Below are 27873 nucleotides of genomic sequence, written 5' to 3' on the forward strand. Positions count from 1 at the left end.
GCCACCCACTAACAGATGCCCAGCCCATCCCTGAGCAGCAATCGCTGCCCGCTGGCCAACTCCCCCCAGCTTATATACTGAGCATGACGTCATACGGTATGGCATAGCCCTTTGGCCAGTCTGGGTCAGCTGTCCTGGCTGTGCCCCCTCCCAGCTTCTTGTGCACCTGGCAGAGCATGGGAAGCTGAAAACTCCTTGACTAGTGTAAGCACTACTTAGCAACAACTAAAACATCAGTGTGTTATCAACATTATTCTCATCCTAAATCCAAACCACAGCACTATACCAGCTACTAAGAAGAAAATTAACTCTGTCCCAGCCAAGACCAGGACAGGGCCTAAGGAATACACCTTATATTCAAAGCCAAGAACTTGTTGTTATTGTAAAAGAAGTCTTAATGGTCGAATCAAATTACTCTCAGTAGTGCTAACACATGTGTCTGCTTGCATCCCATGCCTCTACTTTTCTATGCTGCATTTTATTTAGGGTCATATTGCTATCTGCTAGTTATAGAAATGAATGTAACAGTAAACTTTGTACAAGGCTAAGCAATATCTAAAATTAGTGGGGTGGTAGTCATTCTGTTACTGGACAAATCCTGTTGCAGATAAATAAGCCAAAACAGAGCTCCAGGCAGGCAAGCCAAGTCTCAATAAACCTGAAAAGTCTGGAAGCATGTGGTGTTAGCTTAATACAAAGCCTGTAGCCTGTTACCAGGAAAAATAACTGGGCTACAAGGCCACATGTTCTGAACAAGATTTTAAAGGACATGACAGACAAATACTGAATATGAGGAGCTTTTTCAGTGTTCAAAAATACTTGGTTGTGCAACAGGAAAGTCCTAATTTCTTCTCTGTTGGGTGCTGTTAAGACAATTACTGGAAGGTTTTATTCGGTCCACTTTTGAAAAGTGGATTGGGGCCCTTATGTGGTTTTTAAATATTTTTTTATTGTTGTGTGGGGTTTGGATGTAGGTAAGTCTAAGGAATTTCTTTTTATTTATCTTTTGGTTTTTATAGTTTCCTTTTTTGGGGTTAGCACCACTTTTTGTTACCTAGTGTAGAGTGATGCTTTGGCAATAACAAACAAACAAATATTACAATAACTCTTAAAAATAGTACATACACAGAAACAGGCTTCAGGAGTCATATAAAAGTTTTGTTTGGATTTACTTGAACAAAATAAATGATAAGTTAAGTAAGTAATATTTTCCTTTAGGTTTCTAAAATACTGTAGATGTATGTACAGCATCATATTGCATAAATTAGGGAAATAAGAATAGTTCTGACAGACACTACAAAGATGAAGAATCTACCATGAGAGTTAAAGCTCCAAATTGTTATCAATTTAGCAGCTTTCCAAGTGGGTTGTTCAGTGAAGTATAAATGAGGATTGTTTCTTATTTATAACTTTAAAGAAGCCCCAAATCTGAAAGATCTTTCTCAAGGGAACATATTTTATTTAAGAGAGAATGATCAAGGTTGTGGTCCTGTTACCTGTATTCCTATTTAACTGAGTTCTTTTAAAATTGACTGCTAGTAATGTAGTGCCAGTACTTTTCTGAAAGAAAACACACCATAGGTATATTCCTCTTTAATATGTGTACGTTTTTTATTGTTACTCATTAGGTAATGGTGTAATTGATCTCACTGTGAAGAATATGGAGAAAGGACATGAACAGGCTTTCATTGCCTTGCAGTTTCTAGCCTTATTTTTTATTTTATTATTATTTTTATTAATTTTTTACGTTACACACTTTGCTAGCTTAAAATAAAAAGGTGGACTTACAGTGAGGAAAAAAGTAGCAAGGAAACACTACTTCAACAAACCTTAATACAGCCAAATAATTTTTGAGCCCTAAAAGCTTTTTTAAAGAAAGAAGCTTCTAAACATCAAATGCAACATTATTGCGTAGTATTTTGGAATTTGGCTACTTAACATACTGTTTCCTAAATTTTTCTAAACGTTTTTGACATTTTACAAACTTTTTTTTATTTTTTGAAGTCCAAACTTATGCCAATCAGGGCATTCCTGCCTGCTCCTTGAGCCTTTCAAACAACTTTCAAGGGTTTGTGAAACAGGATTTTGCTTTATCAAAGCTATGTTGCATTTATTCATACTGTTCATTTATTCATGTTGCATTTTTTTCATACTGTTCGTTTATTCATGTTGCATTTTTTTCATGTTACTCATTATTTTTGTTCTCGATCATACTTTCAGTATATTTGCACTGTAGAAAAGTCAAGCGTACCAGTCTGTAGTTGTCCAGATCTTCCTGAAAATGTCCTTGTAAATATCAATATAATTTCTGCCATCTTCCTTTTCTTGGATGTCAGCATGCCTTTCAGTAAGAACTTAAATGCAGTAGTGTAATTTTGTCCTCAATTTTCTTCAGAACTTTTGGGTGAATACTCTTTTGTGAGTTCTCATTGTTGGCTTTGTTTTGTAAGTTCTTCTGCCAACCCTTGAACCTGTTTGTGTCTCTGTTCTACTTTGGGAGCTCCTTTCGCACCCCAGTAGAACATCTGATGAATTATTGCTGTGACCTTTGTTTTCTTTGGGTACTCCTTTTCACTGTGATCTTTTACTGACCCTACAGATTCTCTGGTTGTCTTCCTTCTTTGATTATCTTCGAGGAAAAAGATGTGTTAATCACAGATGCTTATTGCAAGTTGTCCCTCAAACTTTTTTTTCCTTTTTTTTTTTTTTTGTCTGCTTTAATGCAGCTTCATGTTTGATCAGCTAAAGTTTTGATTCCCCCCCCCCTTGTGTTGTTTTATTTTGTTTAGATGTTGTAATTTGAATAATTATTTTCTAAAACTGGAGTAAGTTACAGAAGTCTTATCTTAACATTTTTATGCAGTTGATTTAAATAATTGAATTTAGTGTGCTGTGTCCTATTGATGTCAATAAAGTAAAAGCAATAGTTTTCTTTTTTATTATTATGCAAATATAGATATTTGCATGTACTGAGCTTCATAGAAGTTCTGAGGGAGTAGAACTTAATTTCGGCTCTTCCTTCAAGTAAGAGGAAGGAGCAAAGCTTGTTCCCTCCTCCTATTACTGTTTTAAAGTTATTGTTGATGCAAAGTATGTTGTATGATGGAGTAATATAAGAATAGATGCTGTTGTCCAGGAGAGGTGTCAGATTGGTTAGTACAGTGGTTCCAATCATGTCATACCACGGCATCCTCCCTTGAGCATCCTTGTCCTCTCAGGCATCTCCAGAAGTTGGAGAGATGGTGCTAACTCCTGGCACAGAGTTCTGATGCCCTTGGGATTCTCTCTCCAAGTGACTCCAAATACCATCATTTATGGGATTGGGTGGAGAATGCCTGATCCTTAATTGGGTCATTCTAACACTTGGTCCCTAACAACCTGCTGGAACTCTCAGTCTGCTTGACTTGATTTTCTCAACAGGTTCACAGCTCTCACGTTGATTAACAGGTTGTTTACACTTGTTACATGTTCTTATAACTAAGCTATTCCCTTCTCCTATTGAGTTAACTGAAGTTCTTCTACATATACTAACATTACTGTCAAGTGGGCCTAAATTATGCTGTCCGCCATGCACCCCCATAACAGTTCAGCTAAAATAATATATAAAACTACTTTCATACTTAAATTCATTGCAGTAGGATAAAGGTAGGATCATGGTTGTAGTCTGTGTTATCATTTAATCTTAGCATGTTCCTCTTCGAAACCTAATGAGTGCTGTTGTTTCTTACAGTCTGTATCAAAGTAGCTTGGCCATCCATTTCTTCTGGTGACTATATGTAAATTCAGTACTTGGAATTATACCTACTTTGAAGATGACTGATACAGTATGTTCCTGGTGTCTTCTTTTGCCTGGCCACAGCATAATACGTCATCATTTTCTAGACGATAAAAGGCTTTACAACAGAGGAAATGTTTGAACCAGATTGCTTTACTTGTTTACATAGTATATTAGGCCAGAAGACATATCCTAATTGACTTGTGCTTTTAAAAACCCCTTAAAATGCTGGAAATACACGAATAACACATTTCCTGTGCATTGACGCAAGATGTGCAAACAATAAAGAGGGTAAAAAAAAAAGGAAATAATGGCTGTTATCATCCTTATTAATGATTAATAATAAGTTGCCATTATTGTAAAGGCTTGTGAATCTGGACAGTGAATTCCTGCTGCTCCTGGCTATGGGTTTTCAAGATCAACCTCTTGATTCTTCAGAAGAGAAACTCACTAGTTAACCACAGACTGATACAGGCATCATAGTTGACCTGATGCTTGCTTTTGAGCTGGAGTACTGGTTCCCATGAAGTATTCTATGACACTCAGTATGTTTAAAGAGGGAAGATTTTTAAAAAGAAGGGAAAAAAGCCCCTTCTGTTCTTCAGGTTTGGTTTAGTTTAATCAGAATTTTGTCTTCTAATACCTTTTCCACTGTTCACACAGACTTTAGCCTTTACCATTTCTATTATGTCAGTAACTTTGTATATATATGTATAGATAAATGTATATTTACATTGATTTTTATATATTATGCTTATCAAGGCATTTACAATCTGCTAAAGTTCATTTACTAAAGGACTTGCTATTTGTATAAAATGACAAAATTCAATGAAGTGAGAAAATATTTCATTTTTATGGAAATTTGTGAACTAGTGTTTGCTATTTATAGCTCGTGGCTGATAAGAAATTTAAGTATCTTAATTATAAGATTACAGTAGAGTGATAATTAAACATGATGTAATGTCTTAATTAGTAGTTCGTTATGTCTTTTTGACTGTGATACATATTGAAATCTAAGAAATAAAATAGTTTAATATTTCCTCTGTTATAGGTAGCTTGCATGCAGCTCATCAATGCTCTCGTTACGTCTCCTGATGACTTGGATTTTAGGCTTCACATCAGAAATGAATTTATGCGCAGTGGATTGAAAGAGATACTGCCAGTAAGCGTCTTGTAGTCTCTCCTTGCAATACTATTTAAATTATTGGACTATTTGAGCTTGAGAGGGGGAATAGGAGAACAAGTTCTAATAAATTATTCTCAGAGGCATTTTATTAAGTCTGGGCATAAGCAGTTAGATATGAGAATCAGTCTTAAAACAGGAATGAAAAGGTGAAGTGTACTCTCTGAACTTTACGCTGATTCCTTAGCATTTTAGGATTTTGATTTAGAACATGTGACAGACTGTTGTGCAGACACCTGTTAATCCAGGCTGAAGCCATGTTTACCTTATGAATATTTAACTTAACTCATATGTTCTTGTAATTTTAAACTTTAAAATAACATAGATTTATGGAAGTTATTAAAAAGATAAGGTTTATTTACGTATGGAAATGCTAATTTTGCAAACCTTTCTACTGTTTCTTCTTTGCAGCAATTGAAATGTATAAAGAATGAAGCACTAGATATTCAGTTGAAAGTGTTCAATGAGCATAAGGAAGAAGACATGATCGAATTCTCTCATCGTTTAGAAGATATTAGATCTGAACTAGAATATCCTTTTGATGGCAGCAAGAGAAATATGAACAAAATAAAGTGTATAATGGACATTTTTCTGGTATAATTTCTGTTTAAAGAAGTTCTGAGATATTTTTTTCCTTGCTATTACTCTCCTTAACACTTTTACTGAAGTAAATGATGTTTACAACATGGTGTGGAATACAGTTAAGGACACTAGCGCTGAAGGATATTTTCTTTCTATTCTCCAACATCTTTTGCTGATAAGAAATGATTATTTTATACGGTATGTTTAATGCTATGTTAAATGTTAATTATGGATTTTGTTGTCATTTAGTCACTAATAGAATACTTATTTCATAAATTTAATGATAAATATAGTTTAGTTTTTTTCTGTGAATTGCAATTTGTAAGTATTCCTTTGTGAACTCATATTCAAAAGTATCAGCTTCGAATAAGAATGCCATCTATATATGTTATGTATGTTTTTGTCTCTTCTGCTTAGGATACAATTTTATATATAAATATAGAAAGCTATTTTTCCTGAGATCTGAACCTTATTGACTGCAAGTATAAGTGATCAGGACAGGTCTCTTAATTGGTTATAAATCATGGCAGTAGCATTGTAATATTGTGGTGTATTTGAGCCAAAGGACATAACCAAATATGCACAGAAGTGCACTTTATACAGAAATCTGAACATATGCTTAACTTAGAGTAACTTTTGGTTGGGAATTGAGTATTCTCAATATATATTATAGGTCAGTGTGAACATGTTAGTGTCTCCTGGAAAATTCGTCAGATAAATTACAGGGAAATAGTTAATAAAATCTTAGTTGTTTGAAGCTGCCAAAAACTTTCCTTTTAAAATCTGCTTGTGTTGTTTTTGAGGAAAAACACTGGAGGAACCAGATATGAACTGAACAGGGAAGGAAAGTCGTCTGTTTTCTGCATAGCTTTCTGCATAACCTTGCATTTCAGGCAAGGTGTAGCACAGATGTACTCTTAGAGGTTAAGAGTGCTTGCCTGACATGGGTACCCCTGTGCTAGACCTCTTCCACCTAAAAGGGTTTGAATTCACAGCTTGCATGTTCTGGGCAAGTGACCCAGCTGTCATACTGCCCAGAATTTTAGAACAAGGTGCTTTTCTTTCCTCTTACTGAAGCAGGGCTGCAATGCATCCATAGTTACAAAAGTCACAAACCCAGAAGGGATCAAGCTGAAGGAATAGCCTTCTCTTTACTGGGAGGAAGCAGGAGGGAGATCTTCCTTCCTGTATTTCCGTAGGGGTAGAGATGCAGAGTTTATAATATCATAATATAATATCATACTATCATTTATCTTTAGGTCCACTGTTTCTTCAGGCTTTGTGCACACTGTTCTGGTGTAAGAAACTGTCAGATGTATTTGTCCTTTGAGACTTTCGGGGCTTGCACCTACCCTTCTATGGAAATAAGTCAGCCCAAATCTTTTGACATTACCGTGTTCATAGACAAGATTTTAAGTATACATTAATAAATAAATATGCTGTAAAAGAACTCATCTCTGTCTTTAGTCCACAGTATTTCAAATTAATTGAAGAGTGTGTGTCCCAGATAGTATTACATCGAAGTGGAACAGACCCAGATTTCACGTATCGTAAAAGATTAGATATAAATTTCAGCCACTTAGTAGGTAAGTACTATGTTTGGAAATGATTGCAGTATCATACTTCTTTATACATTCCAAAAACCAAGTTAAAGTTGTACATGTGATGAAGAATCTTGTGTTCCCTGTATATGTGCAAGTGTGTTTGTTTATTTTTTCAAGATATTTGTGTAGATAAAGCAAGATTAGAAGAATGTGAAGAGAGGGCTTCTGAACTTTCCAGAAAAGTAAGTAATTTTTAAGTTATATGATCATAAGATGGACACAGGGGATTACTTAGTAGCTTCATGAATGGTGTAACTGAACATGGCATAGTTTTTAACTTCAAATTACTATTAGTTCTATGTTTAAGTGGGAATTCGGATGTTTCTTGTGGACTAGGAAGCAGAGAAAAGTGGTGTAAAGTAGTTAACCTTAATTGAGAACCTTTTTACTATTTATTTTAAGGTTTCATGTACAAGTCTCCCAAAAATCAACTGAATACTTTATTTGAACAGTTATCAGTTTTTTCAGCAAGATAAACGGTGGGAGAATAAGAATTGACTCATTTGTATCTACAGACTCTGTATTATTGTACATCAACTTTTTAAGCTACTCTGTCTAATTCCAACTTTTAAAATATATTAAATACTTTATGCCATTTCATATAGTAATGGCTTGTAGTGGTAACAGATTGTACTTCCACTCAGTGGATACATGGAAGTTAGAATAGCAGATATGTTATGTGTGTCCTTAGTATTGTTAACACGTGAGTTTTAACAAACACAAAAGGAAAAGGTGGAATCTAAAGAAACTATGCAGAACTGACTAGTATCAACAACTTTCCTTTTTTTTAGTTTGAAAAAGATTTTGTAGTTCACCAGGAGACCCAGGCCCTACTGCAAAAAAAAGAAGAAAGAATCAATGAACTTGAAGCAGAATTACAAGCTTTTAAATCAAAGGTATGAAACGGTTTAAATGAATGTATGAATTATTGTTTTTGAAAGGGACTTCATTTTGCATCTTTTGCAGATTCTGGTAGTACAGTTGAAGGTTTTTTCAAAGAATCCTTGTTATCGATTATTATTGACTGTTATTTTCCTTTATTTCTGTTTTATACAAAGAATTGTAGTGTGACATTAATTAGCTATTTGAGTTCCCAGATGATTCTTTTTGTGCCTGAGCTCTGTTAATTAAACTAGTTTCTTATGTTTCATTTGGGTTCTGCTTTCAGTGTCATATATTTCCAAAGTAATTAACCACATAGGGTAACAAATCTTATGCCTTTAGATTAGCATTCATCACTGTGATCTTTATCCCTCCACAGGAAATTATTCATTACGCAGTTTGCTTTGCTGAAGCCTTACCATGGATATCTAGCAGTGAAAGAAAGAACCTGTGGCTGGATAAAAACATTTCCTGATAATTTTTCAGTTTTCAAGCATAAATAGATATTTTAAAATGTGATGGAGAGGAATAGTGCAGATTTTTGAGAGTAACACTTGAGTTAACTTGTAACTGCTTCAGCTCTAAAATCTGCGTAAGGAGACTGTAACCAAGTGATTTTTTCCTGTGTTTTGTTTCCTGGAATAAAAAGCACAGTCTAAAAATGGCTAAGGAAAGACAACATTGGGAAGACATGCATATAGGAAGGTGATAAAATGTATGTTTTGATCATAGGGGATTTTTTATACTTTTGAGCTTATTTAATTTTCTTAGTGAGGAAAATTAGTTTAGCTCTGGTTTGATCTGTTTAAAAACGTCATTCTAATTCAGGTTTCTAGTCAGAATTAACTGTTAATGTCAAAGTCAAACAGGCTTAAGAAAAAGCAATTACAAAAATCATTGTATTCTAAAAAAAATATCATTCATTAAGAATTTTTATGTGTGTGTCTTGAAAATGTACTTAAATACTTTTTGTGAGTGAAATAGGTTTTCTCTCATATTTTACTTTTTCTCTTGTTCACTGTATTAAATATAACTGCAGACCATGAGCATAACATATGATTATGCTAACTAATTATCATACTGTGAATTATCCCACTGTTAATGGGATACTTAAAATGTTTTGCAAATATCAAGTAATTGATTACTGCAACTTAGTATTCTTAAATCCGTCTTAAGAGGAATATTTGGTTTCCTTATGGTATCAATTGCTGCTTAGCATGGCTACTTCCACCTCTTATGACTATTTTTCTCCTGGTCTCGTTCCTTTACTCTTTTGTTGTATTTGGTATTTGTTCATGTATTTCTTTTGTAATTAGAGCCTAATTCTTCAGTGTCTACTTGTCAATGCAAACAATGCATATGTTCAGAAATTCAAAACAATAATACTGTTGTGCATGGATTTATTTGTATTTATTGATATTCAGCTATTTCCTTTTAAAAATATTAAATCCTTTGCTTATTGTATTTCCCTCAGTTTTTTAAAAATCAAATGGACTGTTTCAGCTTTGAAATCAACTTTGAAAAGTTGATTAATACTATCACTATCATTTATTCTTTTGTTATTTTTGTCAGGTACCTATTTATTAATGTTTGTAGGCCTATGATAGAAATTCTTCAAATAGTAGAAATAAACATATTTTTTTAGACTTACTGAAGTGCTAATAAGCCTATCTTGATACAGTGTAGATGTTCTTACTATACAGAATAAGAAGTCACTGTGTAAGGCAGCTGTATTTTTTGGAAGGATTTTTTTTCATCATTACTTTGTGCTTTCAATTCTGTAGAATGAGAATGCTCCTATATTGGAAAATACCTGTTTTTCAACAGAATTACTAATCTCTTCAGCTTCTGCTATTATGTCCTTGGAATGTTTCTCTGTAATCTGTAAGATAAATAAGAACATTAGAGACTAGGATGTTATTTTTTTAATTTGAGCTAAACCATGGCAGTCTAGATAAAATTTCATCATGATACGTATCAGACCCTTCTTAGACCATGGTCGGTGAAATATGACAAGTGGGATATAGCATTTCAGTTTGTCATTTTTGGTATGCACCCCCTGGTCTGAATGTCTGCTTCAAATGTTGAGACTTAATTATGAAATCAAAAGCACGTTGGCCTCGTTATAATTCATATTTGATTGTCCTGTACAAGAAAAATGGCACTGACTTTCAATTGGTTTACTGGACATAATTTATAAACTATGATTGTTATGGCATTTTGTTGACAAAAAAATGTGAAACTGAATAAGAATATTTTTCTTATCAGTATGGCTCCTTGCCACCTGGTTTTCTACCATCAGCACATGGAGATGCATCTGTCATTCCACTTGACGCTGCAGGACCACATCAACTGCCTCCTCCTCCTCCACCGCTGCATTCTAACGGAGCAATTCCACCACCACCAGCTCCACCTCCTCCTCCACCACTTTTGAATGGCTTGGGAATTCCTCTGGCTTTCGGTGGTCCTCCACCACCACCACCTCTATCAGGCCTGCCTGGAGCACAGTGGTCTCCGCCTTCATGTACTTTGCCATTTGGAATGAAGCCTAAAAAAGAATTCAGACCTGAGGTTACCATGAAAAGACTCAACTGGTCCAAGGTAGTACTGATTAAAGGCAAACACTTGATATAGAATCTTACATAGACCTTACAGTAAATAGATAGTCAGGAGTAAGACTATATAGAGCAATTGATACATTAGTTAAAATTATGTAAGATGTGAATACTTTCTGCCTTCAGTTTTCATTGTTTTCCAAAAGCTGTCTTTCACTGACTCATGAATCATCTGGGCAAGTATCTGTTGACTTTCTGAGATGCCTGGAAAAGTCATTTCTGGTCTAGACTAATACAACCTTGATACCAGAATGCTTTCTGGGTCCTACTGTGCCTTGTCTTTCAGCAAATTGTTTACATTGGATCAGTCACTGCATTGTACTGATAGCTATACAGTTTCCAAACAAGTGTCTTGCGTCTATCTAGCCTGGACTGTTGAAAGAAGCATTGCAGGTCTCTCCATTTGTCCTTAGTGAAAACTTATGTAAATTTAATGGTTGAAAAAATCTAGAGTCCATTTATTTTTTTTTTTTCTTCTCCATTGTGACAGGATCAAGTATACCAGGACTATCGATCTACTGACTTTTGGAAACTATAATTACTTAGACCAAAATAAGTCAGTAAAAAGATTTTCAGAGTTTTATGAAGCAATCAAAGCTACAATCTAAAAAGTAAGGTACTTAATAACTAGTTAAACCAGCGGTGTTCAAAGACTATTTAAAGTTTACGCAAGTTTTAAATTTACAGCAAATATAATTCGCTACATTTAGACCTTGGATAGCAGAGTATGTTGTCTGTATTGCTTTGTATTGTTAGAAAAAGTTTGTCCAAAAGCATTATTATCTTCAATCAGAAATATCATAACAATTCTAAAGATGAGTTATATACCAAAAGTTCCTGTGTTTTGCAGAGCTCTTAAGTATTTCATTTGCTTTAGACTCTACAGAGCACAGTCTCTGAATAGTATCAAAATAACTTAATTAATAAAATTTTGTTTTGTCTCTTGCTTATAGATCAGGCCTCAGGAAATGACAGAATCCTGCTTTTGGGTTAAGGTGGAAGAGGACAAGTATGAGAATGCTGACATGCTTTGCAAATTGGAACTTACATTTTGTTGTCAAAAAAGGGGTAAGTAACTGATTGCTTTAACTTTCAGCTTTTAGAGGTATCTTTAAAATTCTTGGTGCTTAAGTACTATATGAAAAAATTCAGAATATAACATTATTGTTCTGTTTTTTAAGTGGAATGTGTAAAGAAAAAAGTTTGAAAAGCCCAGACTGCTATATTGAACTATTTTACTTAAAGTTTGGTAAAAATTGTGTGACCTATAAGTAAAACCTTACAAAAAAACCTGCAAGAAACGCTTCTGGATAATACAGATTTTTATTCAGTCTTGTTTGAAAAAATATTTATAAAATTTTGGCAGAATACCTTAATAAAATACTGTGACCTAACCTAGAGTCCAAAAGATGATGTGTTTACCCTCAGAATGCATATGATAATTGATGTGTTTTGATTCCATGAAGGTGAAGAGTCTTTTAAAGAAATCTTTTACTTTCTAATAAACCTGTAGCAACATTGATGTCCTTTGATATTTTGCTTAGCTTCTTCAGCTTTTAAAGCCTTGTGGAAGAGCAAAATATTTGAAAGTATTCCTGGCTTTAAACCTTTTCTCCTTTTCTGGAAGTAATTCATCTCACTAGTAGTTTAGGTTATTCTGCCCCATACATAAAATGCCTATATTTCCACTGCTATTTCTTGACACATTTCCCCCCCTCCCCCCACCCCCCCGGCCTTGATTGGTATCAGAGACTTAATACTTTGGGGCAGCCAAAGGGGTGCAATGATTAATTCCTTTTCAAATTGAAAAGGCATTATTATACTTTTAGTTTGTTTTACAAATTTTGCTTTGATATTTTTGTTTAATATAGTGCATGGCATTCTCAAGTTTCTTCATTTTTTTTTCTGTATGCTTTGGTGTGTATTATCCAATTCTTTTTTTTTTTTTACCATAACCAAAAACTTTATTTTGCTTTTGTCAAAGCAGGCTTTTTAGTTGAGATTTACAGTTGAGTATTACAGTTTATTTCTGTTGATACTTAATAATATTAAGAATGTTGTACAAAGGTAAAAAGGCAAGAAAACCTCACAGACCATAGACATTTTTGTTTGAATCTATTAGAATAAGTCTAAAAGATAATTGTGGTGTCTTTATAATGTTAGGGGAATTCCCAAGAATGTTCCCTGAATTAACAGGTTGGAAATTTTAAAAGCCACTGGAGGAAATACTGTTCCCTATGTATAATAAAATAGTAAAATTTGGGAGACAAGATGATGTTCAGGCCAAACATGTGAATTGCTCAGAAGAGGATTGTGAATCTCCACAGAAAGTGAGAACATTAGAGATAACAAGATAACATCCCTTCGAAGTTTAACTGAATGGACCGAATACATTGTTTTGACAAAACCTAATAGAAGAGAGTTATTGGATCTACAGTTGAAAAATCAATGAAGTATACTCTTATACTAAATGGTGGGGTAGGGAGGGGCGATTAAAAGGCTATAGCCTGCAGGGACAAATTTAATTGTTTATTTACAGGTGGAGCTTACTGCTTTTTTTTTTTTTTATTTTGAAATCTCTCATCTCACATGAGTGATATAAGTGTGCCATCATCTTAATTTTTCAAAGGAAGTGCAGACACTAACGGTTTTATTTAGAACAGCAAGTAGGTGTCTAAAAGGCAACATGGAACTAAATTTCGTTTTTATTCAAGTGAGTAGTTTACAGAAATTTGCATGAATGCTTAAACACATAAGTAGACAGCACCAGGCATCTCAGTGTCTCGTATTAAGAGCATGAATTCTGGTACAAAAGGCAGCAAAGTAACGGCTTTTGTTCTCATGACCATGGAGAGAGGGCATGCTTCTTTGTAGCTTACACATAACTTACTGATTATAACAAAACTTGCTAAAGAAACTGGAGACATCCTGTTTTCTTCACTTCTAAGTCTTTAAGATATTTAATGCCATGCTTTCTAAAGTAGAATCAGGAAGCTATTCACTAGACTCAATTTGGGTACAGTCCTTGACTATTTCTAAAGCTTTGTCTCTGAGACCAGAAAGACGAGAAGTTGAAAATGATTTTGTAGCCTAATGACGGCATGTAAAGAATGAGCTGGTTTCCACTCTGTTGAACGGTCTGCTTGTGCACTCTTCATTGAAATCATTGTGTAAGAAGAGATATCTAGTTGTGGAAGCAGGGACCAGAATGTTCAATGATACTTTAAGTGAATTTTATTCTGATTAAGTAAAATCACATTGAAGTACTCAAGTGTTCAGTTGCTGCGTTTTGCCAGCTGATGTGCCAAAAGTATTTCAGTGTTGATCCAGAAGAGGAAGTCTTATGTGTATGTAAATAATCCACTGAGGAATTTCTACTAGAAAAAGGAATACAGAACAGTATAGAATAGATTTGAAGCTTTAGCAGATGTTTGTATAGAAGTTACAAATGATGTTGATTCTGAATGGGTATTGAAGCAATTGAAATAACTGAAGATATTATGGAGGTATGAAAGAAACATTACTGCAAGAATAAAAAAGTAAAAGAGAATCTAGCTTGAGAGTGTAGGAAAAATAGTGAGTAGTAACATGGAGCAAGGACTGGAAATGGAGAAAAAAAATCACTCTTGTTGAAGATGTCCGGAGTCATGGTGGAGACATGTTCTTGAATCATGGAATTATTTAATTTGGAAGGGACCTCTGGAGGTCATGTGGTCCAATCACCTTCGTAAAAGGAGAGTCAGCCTAGTTCGTATTGCTTGGGGCTTTGTCCAGCTGAGTTTGAGATATCCCTAAAGATGGAGATGTATGGATGGACAACCTGTTCCTGTGTTTGTCACCATTGTGGTCATTTTTCATAACACGTTCTTGGAATATCTCTTATTGCAACTTGTGTCTGTTGCCTCTTGCTCGTTGTGCACCTCCAAGAAGAATCTGGTTCCCTCTTGTTTGTAGCATTCTGTTAGGTAGTTTGAGACAGCAGTAAGAGTTCCCTTGCCCTTTATCCTTCTCAAGACTGACAGCTCTCTCAGCCTTTCTGTCTGCATCTTGTGTTTCAGCCCTCTAATTATCTTGATGATTTTCCACTGTGCTCATTCCTATAGATCTATATTTTTCTTGAAGTGGGGAGCCCCAAACTGGTATAGTACTCCAGATACTTCTCCCTGAGAGAGAAGGGGAGTAGAGGGAAATAATCACTTCTTTGACCTGCTGACAACAGTCTTGGTAACTTACTGGAGGAAGTGTTTTCACTGTGCTGCTGCTTGTTTAATAATACTAATGATGGTGATGGTGATAATGAGTCCATGTCAAGGGCTATGGGTGGTATAGGGTACTTTTTCTTCATTCTTTTACTTGTGATAAAGCTGTTTTTGTCACTTTCCAGAAATTGAATCATTTTGTGTAAGCAACGTGTTTTATAAAAATTAAAACTTTGAGCTGGAACAATGAGAAGTATCAAAGCATCAATTGCAGATGGTATTCTTGTAGCAACTTATTGAAAACACAGTGTGATTTATTTATTGACTCAATTTATTCTTGTTTCAGAATAAATTTGTAATCTTAAAGAAATCTAAGATTATATATACGAAAGAATTAGGCAAGGGCAAAATGGAAAACCAACTCCTTTGTCATAAAACCATATAGATTTACTGCTACACAGGAAATGTGGGAGGACAATATCAGTTCAGAATCTGGAAACACAGGTCAATATGTGGATGGAATATTTTCAGTGTTAATACTTGAGAAAAGATTTGATTGTCACTGAAAAGTGTACATACATTTAAATATTTGCAAGAAAGCATGAGAGTTTACTGTGACATGCCCCAAGAAGCAAGCAAACAAAAGTTTCTGGAACCCTCAAATCATTAGCTTTGTGTCAGCATCTAAAAGAATAAAAGTAAGGAGTGAAATCACTGACTTAAAGATATCAGTATGAAAGTAAGGCATGCTCCATGGCTCTCTCCCTGGCTGTGGAGGGGAGGAAAAAAAGTAATTGAGGCATTCTGAAAATAAGATGATGAATGTGAGTGGTTTGCATGAATGATCTTTGGTTTTCTGATAACTTTTCTTTTTAAAGGGAAAAAGAAGGATCGGTGTGAAGGGTAGTTACAGATTTGAAAGAGAAAGAAATAATAAGATATATCAAGCATTTAAGATTTATCAGGATTATTCTCATGGTTGCAGATCAATGAAGAAAATCTGTGAAAAGCCTTTTTGGCAACAATGGTATCAATGGTATGTTACTATAATTCTTTGAAAACATTAAACTGAATATATGACTTAAAGTTGACTGGTACGTGAAATACTGAGCAGCAGAGCTGGAGCAAACCTTATACGTGCTTTTATATTATCTTAAGCCTAAAAGATAAGATGAACAAACAAAAATGTTCATTATCGAATGACAACTGTTTTATAATAGATGTGTTGGAAGCCTGATGGAATGAGAATAGTCACAGGTGTATCATGTAAATATGCTGCCAACTTTGCCAGAATGATTAGACGTACAGGCAGGGGAGTGGCAGTTTGCATAAGAGGTAGCATGAAGTGTAGCAGCATGAAAATCTTGTGGGGGGAAAAGAAGCCTACCGTGGGAAACCTTGTGAATGGAAATTCCTTCAAATAATATAACATTATACTGTGTTAATAGCTCTCAGATCAGATGATGTTTGTGATGAGAAAAATGTTAAGTAAGATTAGAGAAGCTGCAAATTTTGTGGCAATGAAGTGAGAGATTTAACTTACCTCCATATGGGTTGAATTGGTTCCTCATCAGGATGTTATGAGAAGATAAAAGCTTTGGATGCAACAAATTACTGTTTCCAATATTCCTGTAACCAACGTGAAAGGGAGTGGTTCTGGGAATGGGCTTGAGTCATGCTGAGGACCTAGGAGGTCAGAGTAGGAGAGGAGGAGGGAATGATCACTATCTTAATGTTGTACCAGGAGAGAACAATCCAAGTAGATGTATTATATAGGTATTCAACTTCAGGACAGGGAACTAAATGAAAGAGGCAGATGGTCAAGCAAGCAAGATACCCATGCCTACTAGCAACCCAAAGGCTATTCTGAAAATGCCATCTTAAAGATCTGAATAAACTTTGTATTGTAATTCAGAAAAAGCCCAGCTAAAGCTATGGGGTAAAAAATGCATGTGACTCAATAGGAAAGTTAAAGACAGTATCGCAGGGAACAGGATAGCATTAAAAATGTGGAAGGCCTGCCCAAATGAAAATAACAGGAAAACTCTTTAAATGTAGCTAGATAAATCTAAGCAGGACATTCTTCACGTACTCTTAGAATTCTGAATTTCCTGCAAAGGATACTTCAGCTGATATTGAAAAGTGTATTTAATTTTTTGAAAATGAAGTTAGCTAGGTCACTTGGTGGGACCACTTGGTGACAACTTCAAAAGCTCAACAGTTTCAAAGAAAATTTGACAAATTCAAGGGTAATAGGTCCAAAAGAAATAGGAAAGGATGTAACGTTCCTAGTCTAGTGTTTATAGGAAGGGGAGTTTCCTCTTTTGGGAAGTGAGGAGAATGGATTATAAGTAGTGATAAGGCTGGCATAGTGTCTTTTTAAGTAACATCTCTTACTGCAGCGCTCGGAGAGAGAGTGCTGGGCTAGGGGTATAACTGGTCAGACCCAGCAGGGCATTTATTAGGTTCTTAATCATGGATATAAGAATGCCTGTTTACTTGGAGTAGCTTCAGGCTACTATGTTTAAGACTTACAATGCTGAAATAAGTTAAGTTTTTATATGCAAGTGCTTGGCCTTGTCACTTACAGAGAGGAGAAAAGTAATGAAACACCTATAAGAAATGTACTTTGTGGGGATACTTTGAAGAGTACTAGTGTGGAGAAGATATAGCAATAAGTTGGTGGAAGTCAGTGAATAAGTATAATTAATGTAATGAAACTGTAGTGGTTAGGCTTAAAGTGGGATATATGTTCAGGATAACTCAAGAGAGAACCAGCTACATGTTGCTTAAAGTCATCCTTTGGCTGCTTGAAGTAGTTTGCCAAAGGTGATTCTAAGACTTAGGAGGTTGTATGGAGCATACAAGAAAGCAACCTCTAACCAAAAAGATATCTTTAGAAGCATTTAAATACAAAATGACAATTTGTTTCATGTATGCAAAATATAAGAAAGGTAGTAGTTTTCTGAAATACATGCTTTATAATTAGTGTGCTGGGTTTATAAATATCCTATTAGTGCATTGATTTGACTTGATCCAACAAATGATTTTTTTTTTTTTTTACATAACTATTATGTTTAAAGTGTTAAAGTCCAAATGAGGATTAGAAATTGCAGATCAAACATACAAGAAACCACTCCTAAATTCTTCATTATTTTTAACAATATGCAGATAAGTGCAGTTATTGGGAGATGTCATGGAAAATGAGAAATTTACTCTTCTTTCTTTTCTAGATGTTAAAGGGAACTGATCTAGTAAACTTGAGAGAGAAAGGTTGCATGATCTCTCTCTATTTTTTTTTCTTTTATCAACTGGGACAGATTTTCGTCCTAATCTTATTGGAGACGGCAGTGTCTGATCCCATCACACCAGAGCTCCTGCCAGACTTGATTATTCAGAAATAAAGCACTTCTGTGGGAGTGCTATCTCTGTTGGCACTTGTCTTTAAAAGGTCAATATAGTTCTATTTTTTTTTTTACTTTTTCTTTTTTTCCCCTTCCCTACATACTCTGTAAGAAAAACCATCAAGGCCTAAACTGCTATGGTGCCAACCAAGTCTCAAACATTTTAAACCAGAAAAGAGAGTAAATGCTAGCAAGAAAGTCAAATCAGCAACATGAATTAGTTTAGTGCTGTATTTGACACGCCACAGCCTACCCAGCAAAAGCAATAGAACTTGTGGTCAGCCACCTGAAGGATTAGGTGGAGCCCAGTGTCCTCATACTTTCTTCCTCTGGAGGAGGATTTACACAGAAGTTGATCCGAACTGTGCTTCTTATAGAATCTTATTATTATAAATCTGTAAGATTGCCAACAATATAGTCTAGTAACTTCTGCTAATAACATAGTACTGAGTAACCCAAGTAACCTTTTAATGTTATCATTACAAACTGTGTACAAGTATAAGTAAAGCCTGCTATATGTTTAAGTTTGGCAGCTTTGTAGTGTCACCCTAACCACCCTTTAAACCAAAATTATTCTAAAAAAATTTTGCATGTAAAATGAAAAAGGAAAAAAAGTTTCTTTCTGAAGAATGCAGGAGTAAGTTATAGGCATTTACGAGGGACAGCAACTAATCACTTTTATAAAGGACTGAAGTGTCAATGGTATCTTGCAATTTTACTATGTCATCTTTCCATCAAGGGAAGAGATGGTATATTTACTATTGCATCAGTGGTAAATCTATTAGTTGTTTCTGTTCTTAACAGATAGAATAATCTCTGCTCTTATCTTATTTAGATATCTGTATCAAATATATATGTTATGTACAGATTGATATATATAAGAATCCATGAATTAATATATTCTTAGGGTGGGTTGATGCTGGCTGGCAGCCAGATGCCCACCCAGCCACTAACTCATAAAATGGAAAAGCTTGTGCATCGAGTTAAAGACAGGGAGATCTCTTACCAATTACTGTCACAGGCAAAGCAGGCTCAATTTGGGAAAATTAATTTAACTAAATTTATTTTAATTTAGTTTTGGTTTTTTTTTTTAATGTCCTACTATGGGTAGGAGAAACCTTCAGTTATTCAGACTGTTAAATGCACTTAAGGAAGTGGGATGTGACTAACTCCTAAAATGTGACTTTCGTATTGAGATAACCCCACAAATATGTGGCAAACAAGAAATTGAAAACCTGAAGGATGGCATTAACATACTAATGGATGGAATAATCTGACAATAGCATTTATTTTGTAGTTTATTTCTTTTTGGAGCTATAAATTGTGGTATCTTTTTCCCTTTAATCTCTTTCTATGAAAATTTCTTAGGATGAATTCTTCCCTCATCAGTACCCTAATCGGAGTGCATCGGAATCATCAGTAACATCAGATCAGTATTCTGGTAGGACTGTAGAAAAGAGGCAGTCTGTCAGTAGATGTTATAAATAGTTTTAGAAAAACTTTTGTTGCTAGAAAGGGCACTTTGACTTCTATTTGCAGTTAGGAAACTATTTGCAGTTAGGAAATGCTTTGTCAGACAGTGAAAGGGTATTGTTGAAGAGTTTGTTAGAGCACTTATAAGTAGCCACCTAAGCAAAGTATTAATTTTACTGTAATTTTAATTTATTTTAACTTTAACTTTTTTTTTTTTTTTTTTTTTTTTTGCTTTATGGCAGAGTTGCAGTATGTGTTATTATTAGGTGATTGGTTCTTACCTTCTACACACAGACTATTATTTCCTGTCATGTTCAAAACAGATTGAGTGCTTTCCTTTCTCCTCAGTGAAGTGCCTTGATGGAGTAGTTACTCTAATTCACCTTTACCTTTTTTCTTTCAAACAAGAGATTCTGGGTTTTTCATAGCTGATTTCCACCCAAAATGCAATATTTATCTGCAGTCAGCTCACGTTTGATGAAAACATGACAGTATATTCAGGCTAACAAAAGCACTCCACTCCCATTTTGCAACACTGTCATAGGGAAAGCCTTCGAGGGCTTGATGTTTTAGAAGCAACCAGAGTGTTTCTTTATTGATTTCTAGTAGAGAATGTTTTTACAATGTGAATAAGTAAAATCTTAGAGGTGATAGATACTATTTTCATGTATCCAGAGAGGAAAAAACGTCTGCTCAGTATCGTAAGTCCTAAACCATAAATACCAATGGAATGGAAAAACAGGTTTGGAACTTAAAATGCAAGTTAAAAGAAGTCATCACAGTGCCCCTGTTCAATCTAATAATTTTGTTTATTTAATTGAAAATACTCACTTTAACAACTTGTATGTTTGTCCCTATACCAGCAAGGATCTTGCAAAAATAAATTTGCTAGTGTTTGTGTTGCATATGAGGTATAAAACACTATAGACCTACTACAAACCTATTTTCATGGGATTTACCTACTTTTTAGTTTTGTTACGTGTTTATGCACTAAGTGTTTTTTGATGAATTTCTAATCTAATGTTACAAGCATTTATGTCTGACTAAAAGTTACACTATATTTAAGTACAATAAAATCTTCATTACAACAGTGCTTTTATTGTAGCCTTTTTTCCATGTGAGCTGAGAAAAATAATTTAAATGCAAGAAAAGAAATGTTTAACAAACCTTATTTGGCAAACCTTCAAAGTCATTGTTGATGAAAATTATTAGCATTTAAATTTCCATGAGCACTACTTTTCATCCTTTAGAAAATCTACCATTTAGTTTCTCAGTGATTGGCTTGATTCAGAGAAAATTCATTTCAAGGACAATTCATTTTTAAAAAACAAAAAAAAATTAAACAAGGAAATTATGTGTTAATGGAGCAGTGACTTCCAATTAGATAGTACTTGGGTAGACACTGGTATGCCATGCAGAATATAGCAGTATATTTTGCAGAGCCTTTGGTTCTGTTTGCATTTGATCTGGTTCTGCTGGAACAATATTTTAATTTATTCATATGCAAAAAGTGGTTATAGACATCTTCTTTCCTTACCCACTAAGATTACATATTCCTCTTTACCTGCTAGCTCTGTGTAAATATGATCTGACCTTATCTAGTACATAACTTCTTAATTAAAGTGGGGTTTTATATAAAAAACAGTAAGTTGATTACTTCATGTGAATGTTTGAGAAAGAGAGTTCCATTTTAGGCTGCTGTTCTCCTCTATGTGATCTCTACATGCTAAACTTCTCATACAGTTTCTTCATTCTAAATAGATTCTTCTAGCCTGTAAATGTCTTGCCTTCATAGTTTCCTAACAGACTTTTAAATTGCACTCTTTCAATACGTTTTATGAAACAAACATCACCATAAAGGATGTGTATTTTGTAAATGTCCTGTAGATGGGGTTCCCCCCCGCCCCCCCCATTAACAGCAATCAGTTTCTGAAGGTTATGTAAGAATGGAGAGAACTCAAGTGATCTGAAATGGTAGGATTTTTTTGGGGGGGTTAAATTGGAGTTTCAACAAAATATTCTTTTACATAAGATATAATCTAGTTCAGCATTCTGAAAACTTTCATAATAGGACATGACATGTTTGCATGATTTTTTATTATTATTATTATTATTATTATTATTATTATTATTATTATTGTCTGGCACAACAGTTAAATATTTACAGTGAAACAGTAGTTGTGTTTTCAGATACACTCTTCTTCTGGATCAGTTTGTTGTTTTCAGTCTCATTTAGATTAAGAGAATGAAGACACTGGACAACATATTCTGTAGCTTTTAACAACTTTTTATTTCTGTTTTATGGCTTTGCTTCCCCACTCTTCCTGTATCTCTTCCTATATTGGTAAGTTAGTGGGGCCCTACTTTTCTTCTTAACTCAGAAGATAGTTCTTCTACAACCTTACTTACCTCCAACAGCACCTGAGTAATGAAACTTAGAAACCTTATCTGCTCTACTATTCAGCTTAACAGTTGTAAAGACTAAATGTTTCCTGCTGTGCAATCTGACTTGCCCTTTGATATAGAAATGCCTGCTTCTAAAATTGTAAATGCATATGTAAAGTTGGCAAGGGTAACAAGCGGGTAAGAGACTACTTAGGGTGACTGCTTATCTTTGCATTTCTTTGATCGTGTGGTGTAATGCCTTGTGGCACTTAAAATTTGGCTGCAATGTACTTGATATATGTGCAGCAGAATGTTGTTTTTTGTTGCTGGCATTTCAGTGTAAGATCTCAAAGTACTGGGTCATCTATTCAAAACAGTGGGAAGATGGAAAAAGCAACTAAATGTTCAGCAAGATTGTTTGAATGAAAGCTGCTATCCAAGCTGACAAAATGGAGGGTAGATGTAACTGGAATGCGTGAAGAGAAACGGGGATTCAAGGCTCAGTTGCACATTGCAGGAGAAATCTTGGCATGTGGAGTTCAATAGATCTATAATGCTGCTGTAAATAGAAACAAACCTGGATAGATATAGCTAAAAACAAACTGGGTTAAATCATCTGAACTGCAGAAATCCAAGAAAGTTTATTGTCAGTATTAATCTAGTAGTATGAACTAAATTGCTTTTTTTATGCTCTGTAGAAGAGAAACAGTAGTGATAAATGGAGGATTGGACTTGGTCAAACTTGAGAAAGGGGAAGACAGAATCCATTTGCTGCTACCAATTGACTCTCAGAATGCACCTGTGAGTCTTCCTTATTCAGCAAAATAACGGAAGAAGTAGTGAGCAAGTGGGGACAAATGGTGAGTTAAGCTGTGCTGTGCAGGTGCATGCTTTATAATAAAGAATCTGAACCACTTGAACAAGAATAGATTTTTGAGAACAGAATACCTGTATTCACTGGAAGAAGACAGGTCTGATCTTCAGATTACTGTTACTGAGAGAACCTGGGAGTATGGACCGAAACTCAAAGTATGAAGCATATTTGGGACTGAATAAAAGCCTTCCTGAAACAACAGTGGCAAAAATAAGTCAGTATGAAAAGAGTAGCAGAAATTAAGGACAAAGGATTTCTTGTGTCAAGGGGCTATCTTGCCTCTGATTTGTCAAGAAAATACTGTGATTTATTTTGCTAGAACTCGTGCCTACCTTTAGGGTGAAATGGAAATTATATTACACTTAACTTCCTTAAAAATAATAACAAAAAATTGTTTATTTGTACCACTCAGTGTTTGTTCTGGACTGTCTGTATAGCTCTTGGTAATTATGAGACTCCAGTCTCTGAAGATAAGGCTCATTCTTTGATCACCAGTTGGATTTTTCTGGTTACTGAGGGAAATATTTGTATTCAGCCTTTAGGGGGGGAAAAAAGTCATATAGATTTAATCAAAGTATAATTCTGTTGCAAGAACCCTATTTACTGATAATGATACTTCAATCATGGTCTATTCAGGTCAATTAGAATGAATGCTTTGTTAGTGTTTACAAGTAGAAATAATAAATACTTCTGATGCATATAAGATTAGAGTAATTCCTCAGAAGTCAGTGAGGTCTAGTGACTGGGTAGTCAACTATTATGCATATGTAAACCTAATGGTAAGAGAGAGATAAAATCCTATTCTACAGCATTTAGAGATGTTAATGTAATCAATACTGAAAGGACTAAAACTGATGCAAAGCAGACTTATTTTTCCTTTCTTGTCTTTCTCCAGCATTTAAAAATTTGAGGCTCATACAAAGATGTGTGACCAGAAAATAAAGAAATACTATTATTGTTGTTGTATGATAAATTGTATTTTCCTTTGTAAAAGACGTGTAAAATAAATGAATCTGCATACTAGACTATTATTCAGAATCTCTATGATAGAATCTACATCATCTTCAGTCTCACAAAACTACAGCACAGACTTTGAAGAGCAGGAACTCAAGAAGCTTTAATGATATGAGTTTTGTTTGCCTGAGTTGCTGAAGGAATTAGAAGTTTTCTGGACAGTTTTAAATGCATGCTAATTAGAAAGTCTTAATATTTAGCCTAAAACTATAGTCACAGTATTTGTCTGATATGCTAGCTTTGGTAGGTACATTAGATTTCCTGTTATCTATTTTTAATGCAGAAATACATATCCTTTTTCAACATGAGAGAAGATCAGAAGTTGCAGTGAAGTTGCACTCAGTTTTATAGTATGGTGTGGTATTTTTGTGTTCTCTAGCTAATGAAGATGAGAATTCACTTGCAATTCCATCATCACCATCGTTTAGTATCTGTCACATACTACGTGATATACAACAGCATTTTAGTGAGAATAAATGCTACAACTCTCTCCCACTTGCTTTTTAATATAATATTCTGAAATGTTGTATCTTAAAGCTTGCTTTCTTGCAATGGATGCTTTCTCAGTTTGAATCTCTTTCTCTGTTTACGATTGGCTGATTGCTTCATTCCTTAATATACCACAAGAGTGTGTCATAGTACAGTAAATGATCTCTATTACTGAATATCTGTTACAGAGTTGGTAAAAGATGAGAGAAAACTCAAAGAAATACAAACTTTGGGAGTAACACCTGTTGTACTTCTGTAACAATGCTGAAGAAATGTAGTTCTGTAATTGGAAGATACATAGGCATACTTTCAACTAGAAGACTTTTACCACTTTTTTTTGAAAAGTGAGGTTGATGTTATTTCCTGCAAGTTTGTATCTTCAGTGAAATTAGCAAGCGGCATCTTGTAACCCAGAACCTAGTTTCCTAGGTGATCCCTGTTTGTGCCAGTTTTTTATATTTGTCTTTCATATTAGGGGAAGCTTTTAACAGAATATTTTTATTTAAAGAAAATTGTAGCATTTTATTAGCTATTTATGTAGAATAGTACACCAAATATTAAATCTTTGAGTATATTTAAATATTTCTAAGTACTTAGGCTGTGAATTAATGGAAAAGGTTCTTTTGTGTGTTAGAAATTATGTATCTAAATTACTAAATGTCCGTCACTCTTTTCATTTTTTTCTTTATTATGGTAGTGATTAAAAGCTTTCAATGTGCAAATTGCGAAATACTGTTCTAAGATCAGAACACTGATGTGTTCTTGGAAAATTGTGCTGCAGATTCTGATATAGTCTCTAGTTATACTCTCCAGTTGTGAGGAAAAAGTTAAGGTGATTTGCATGTGTTTAGTATGCATCCTGTTTATTGGCTTACAGAAGTTGGAACTTTTTTGTCTTTTAAATAATTATGTTTGCGTATTAACTAAACAAATGGGTTTTATTTCAGATTAGGATTTCAGAATTTATTTCAAATTTCAGGGTTGGGAACTAAAACCCTCATTACATTTTATTTTACTGGACATCTTATGCCACTGAGTACAAATAAATAGCATGTACCTTTTTTGTGGGGTTTATGGCGCTATAACTGTTTTGAATAGGGTAAGTAAATTTGTTATTTTGAAAAGTGGTAGGTAGATAGTGTTTCATTAAGGTATCTATGTAATTTTAGTGTTATTATTTATTTAATTGACTTTCAGTTTTCCCAGAAAACTTGCTTTTGGCTCCAGCTGTTGCTCATATCTGTGATGTTATGAGCAATCACAAAAAAAATGCTCTAAAATATGGGTAAACTGATGCAAAGGGAAAGTACAGTACAAATGCAAACATGGAAAACAATGAAGTTTCTTGGAAACATTTTTACCATGTGGTTTTGTATTTCTGAATACAAGTGAAGATGAGCAGTAGTTAGAAAAATCACATAAAGATAATATTTCATTTAGATTATAAAGTATTTTAACGTAGATTTCTAGAAAGAGACAGGAGGAAGCAAGGACTATTTGCACAAAATCAGCCTGTGAATGTATGAAAGCAATGCTAGGCTAAGCTTCCTTTGAGAATGAAATACATGCTTTTTGTTTCAATATCTTAATTCTGGTACTACAGTATATCAGACTTGCAGTAATCAAGCAAGTTTTACTACTTTTAGTATATAACCAATTTTTCACATTGATTTTGTTGGAAAGAAAAAAGATCTAAGCTGCTTGCATCTTTCAAAAACTTAGAAAGGTCCAATACTGTCAGGAGCAGCACTGAGTACACTGTATGTTACTTTTCCCTTTTTCATTTTTGTTTTTTGTTTTAAGTCCAGAAATGTAAAGAGGAGACGTTGGCATTTTCTGTAATTAACCATATCAACCTAAAACCCTCTCTCTGTGTTACTTTCAGATATACATTATAAAGGTATTAATATCAATCAATCAGGGGACTTCTAATGGTTTGTTTCCCCTGTAGATTTCTATTGAAAAATATTGTTTTCTGATAATTAATAAGTCTAACAATCAGAAGCTATAGCTTTATTTACTGAGCTTTGTATGTGACAGTCCTTGTATCCCTAAGAAAACAAAACAATTTGGTACCTGGATAATCTGGTGTTTAGAGGTATGTGATATAATTTCCTCATACTGTAGACACCTTCATGAATGTATTATGAATACAGAAGTTTTACCTGTTATAGTTTGTAGTTTAATGATTTTCTGACAAATGAGCTTGTGGCTACAGTTAGTAGATGGTACTTGGATTCTTTTTTGCTTTGTTAGTTGTCTTCTCCTCCAAGGCTTTCTTCAAGAGAAGCAGAACTTTAATAGACATTCCATAAGGTCATAAAATTAAATAAATGATCATTGACTCATTTTGTATGTTTTTCTCAGTACTTTTTATTAGTTTTTTTCTGTATTAGACCTGCCCAAAATCAATAGTTAAAATGGGCACTCTTCTGAACAGTCTTGAATAATTGGCTTATTACAGGCTATATTAAAGCATATAATCTAAATGAAAGTATGCCTCATTTACCTTTACTTGCAGTCTCGTTATGCCTTGAGACTATGAGAGTTTAGCGTTTAATATGATGAGCACACGGAGTCTTAACGGTGCAACTCGTGCTTAGACAGTGTATCCTATAATAGTGTAATCTTTTGCTTGACACACAATGCATTGAAACTTCTAAAACCTCACTAAGTATTCCTAATGTCCTATTTCAACCACTGGTAATGGACTAGGCAATCTTTAAATGTGTCTAAAGTGATCTTACAATTTCATGTAAACTGTAGTGTGTTAAGTAGAAACTTTCTAAACTAGAATATATTTGGTAAATCCAGTTGTTTCCAGCTTGAGTGTATGAGTCAGATTTCTTGGCCTATAGAAGGCTTGTAGGAATACCTACCTTTTCGGAGATGTTTAACACTCCCAACCCCCCAACAAAACAAAACAAAACAAAACAAAACAAAACAAAACAAAACAAACAACACCTCCACTCCCCCCCCCCAACAAAACAACCTGCCTTCCATTGTCCTCTGGAATATTTAATCTCTTTCACTAGTTAATTTTCTAACATTATTTAAAGACATACTTTGGAAGTAAGTTGAAATTATTTATCAGACATTCTAGGAAAAATTAAGACAGAAGTCCTTAAGATTCAATTCTGATGCTTACCAGCTTAAGGCAGCCTAAATTGTATGAACTGGCATCTAATTTTAAAAACCTTTGATTATTTAAATGTTTTTGGCGACATTACTCAACACATCAGGAAGAGTGAGGAGGTCAAGTTGGGAAATAAGTTTTGGGTGACTGAATTACCTTCTTGTCATTTTCTACCAGGATTTGACATACTTTTCAAGTCTTTGTGACAGTTTTGGTCTTCAAAACTGATGACTTAAATCTGAACATGTTCACAAAACC

General features: G+C 34.4%; 1 protein-coding gene across 2 annotated transcripts in view; it reads left to right on the plus strand.

Annotated features, from left to right (window-relative positions):
- Window positions 1-27873, plus strand: part of DIAPH3 (diaphanous related formin 3) — a 255482-nt gene that overhangs the window by 60762 nt on the left and 166847 nt on the right. For both annotated transcript variants that reach the window (XM_087756729.1, XM_087756731.1), the window contains exons 10-17: window positions 4827-4937; window positions 5370-5488; window positions 5622-5738; window positions 7008-7126; window positions 7262-7326; window positions 7936-8040; window positions 10295-10627; window positions 11595-11709. In XM_087756729.1, the coding sequence (XP_087612855.1) occupies window positions 4827-4937; window positions 5370-5488; window positions 5622-5738; window positions 7008-7126; window positions 7262-7326; window positions 7936-8040; window positions 10295-10627; window positions 11595-11709 (1084 nt within the window). The remainder of the gene's footprint in view (window positions 1-4826; window positions 4938-5369; window positions 5489-5621; window positions 5739-7007; window positions 7127-7261; window positions 7327-7935; window positions 8041-10294; window positions 10628-11594; window positions 11710-27873) is intronic.

This window comes from Nipponia nippon, unplaced genomic scaffold (assembly GCF_047370975.1).
Source record: "Nipponia nippon isolate SJK-2023a ecotype South Korea unplaced genomic scaffold, ASM4737097v1 scaffold_2, whole genome shotgun sequence".
Classification (NCBI taxonomy): Eukaryota; Metazoa; Chordata; class Aves; order Pelecaniformes; family Threskiornithidae; genus Nipponia; species Nipponia nippon.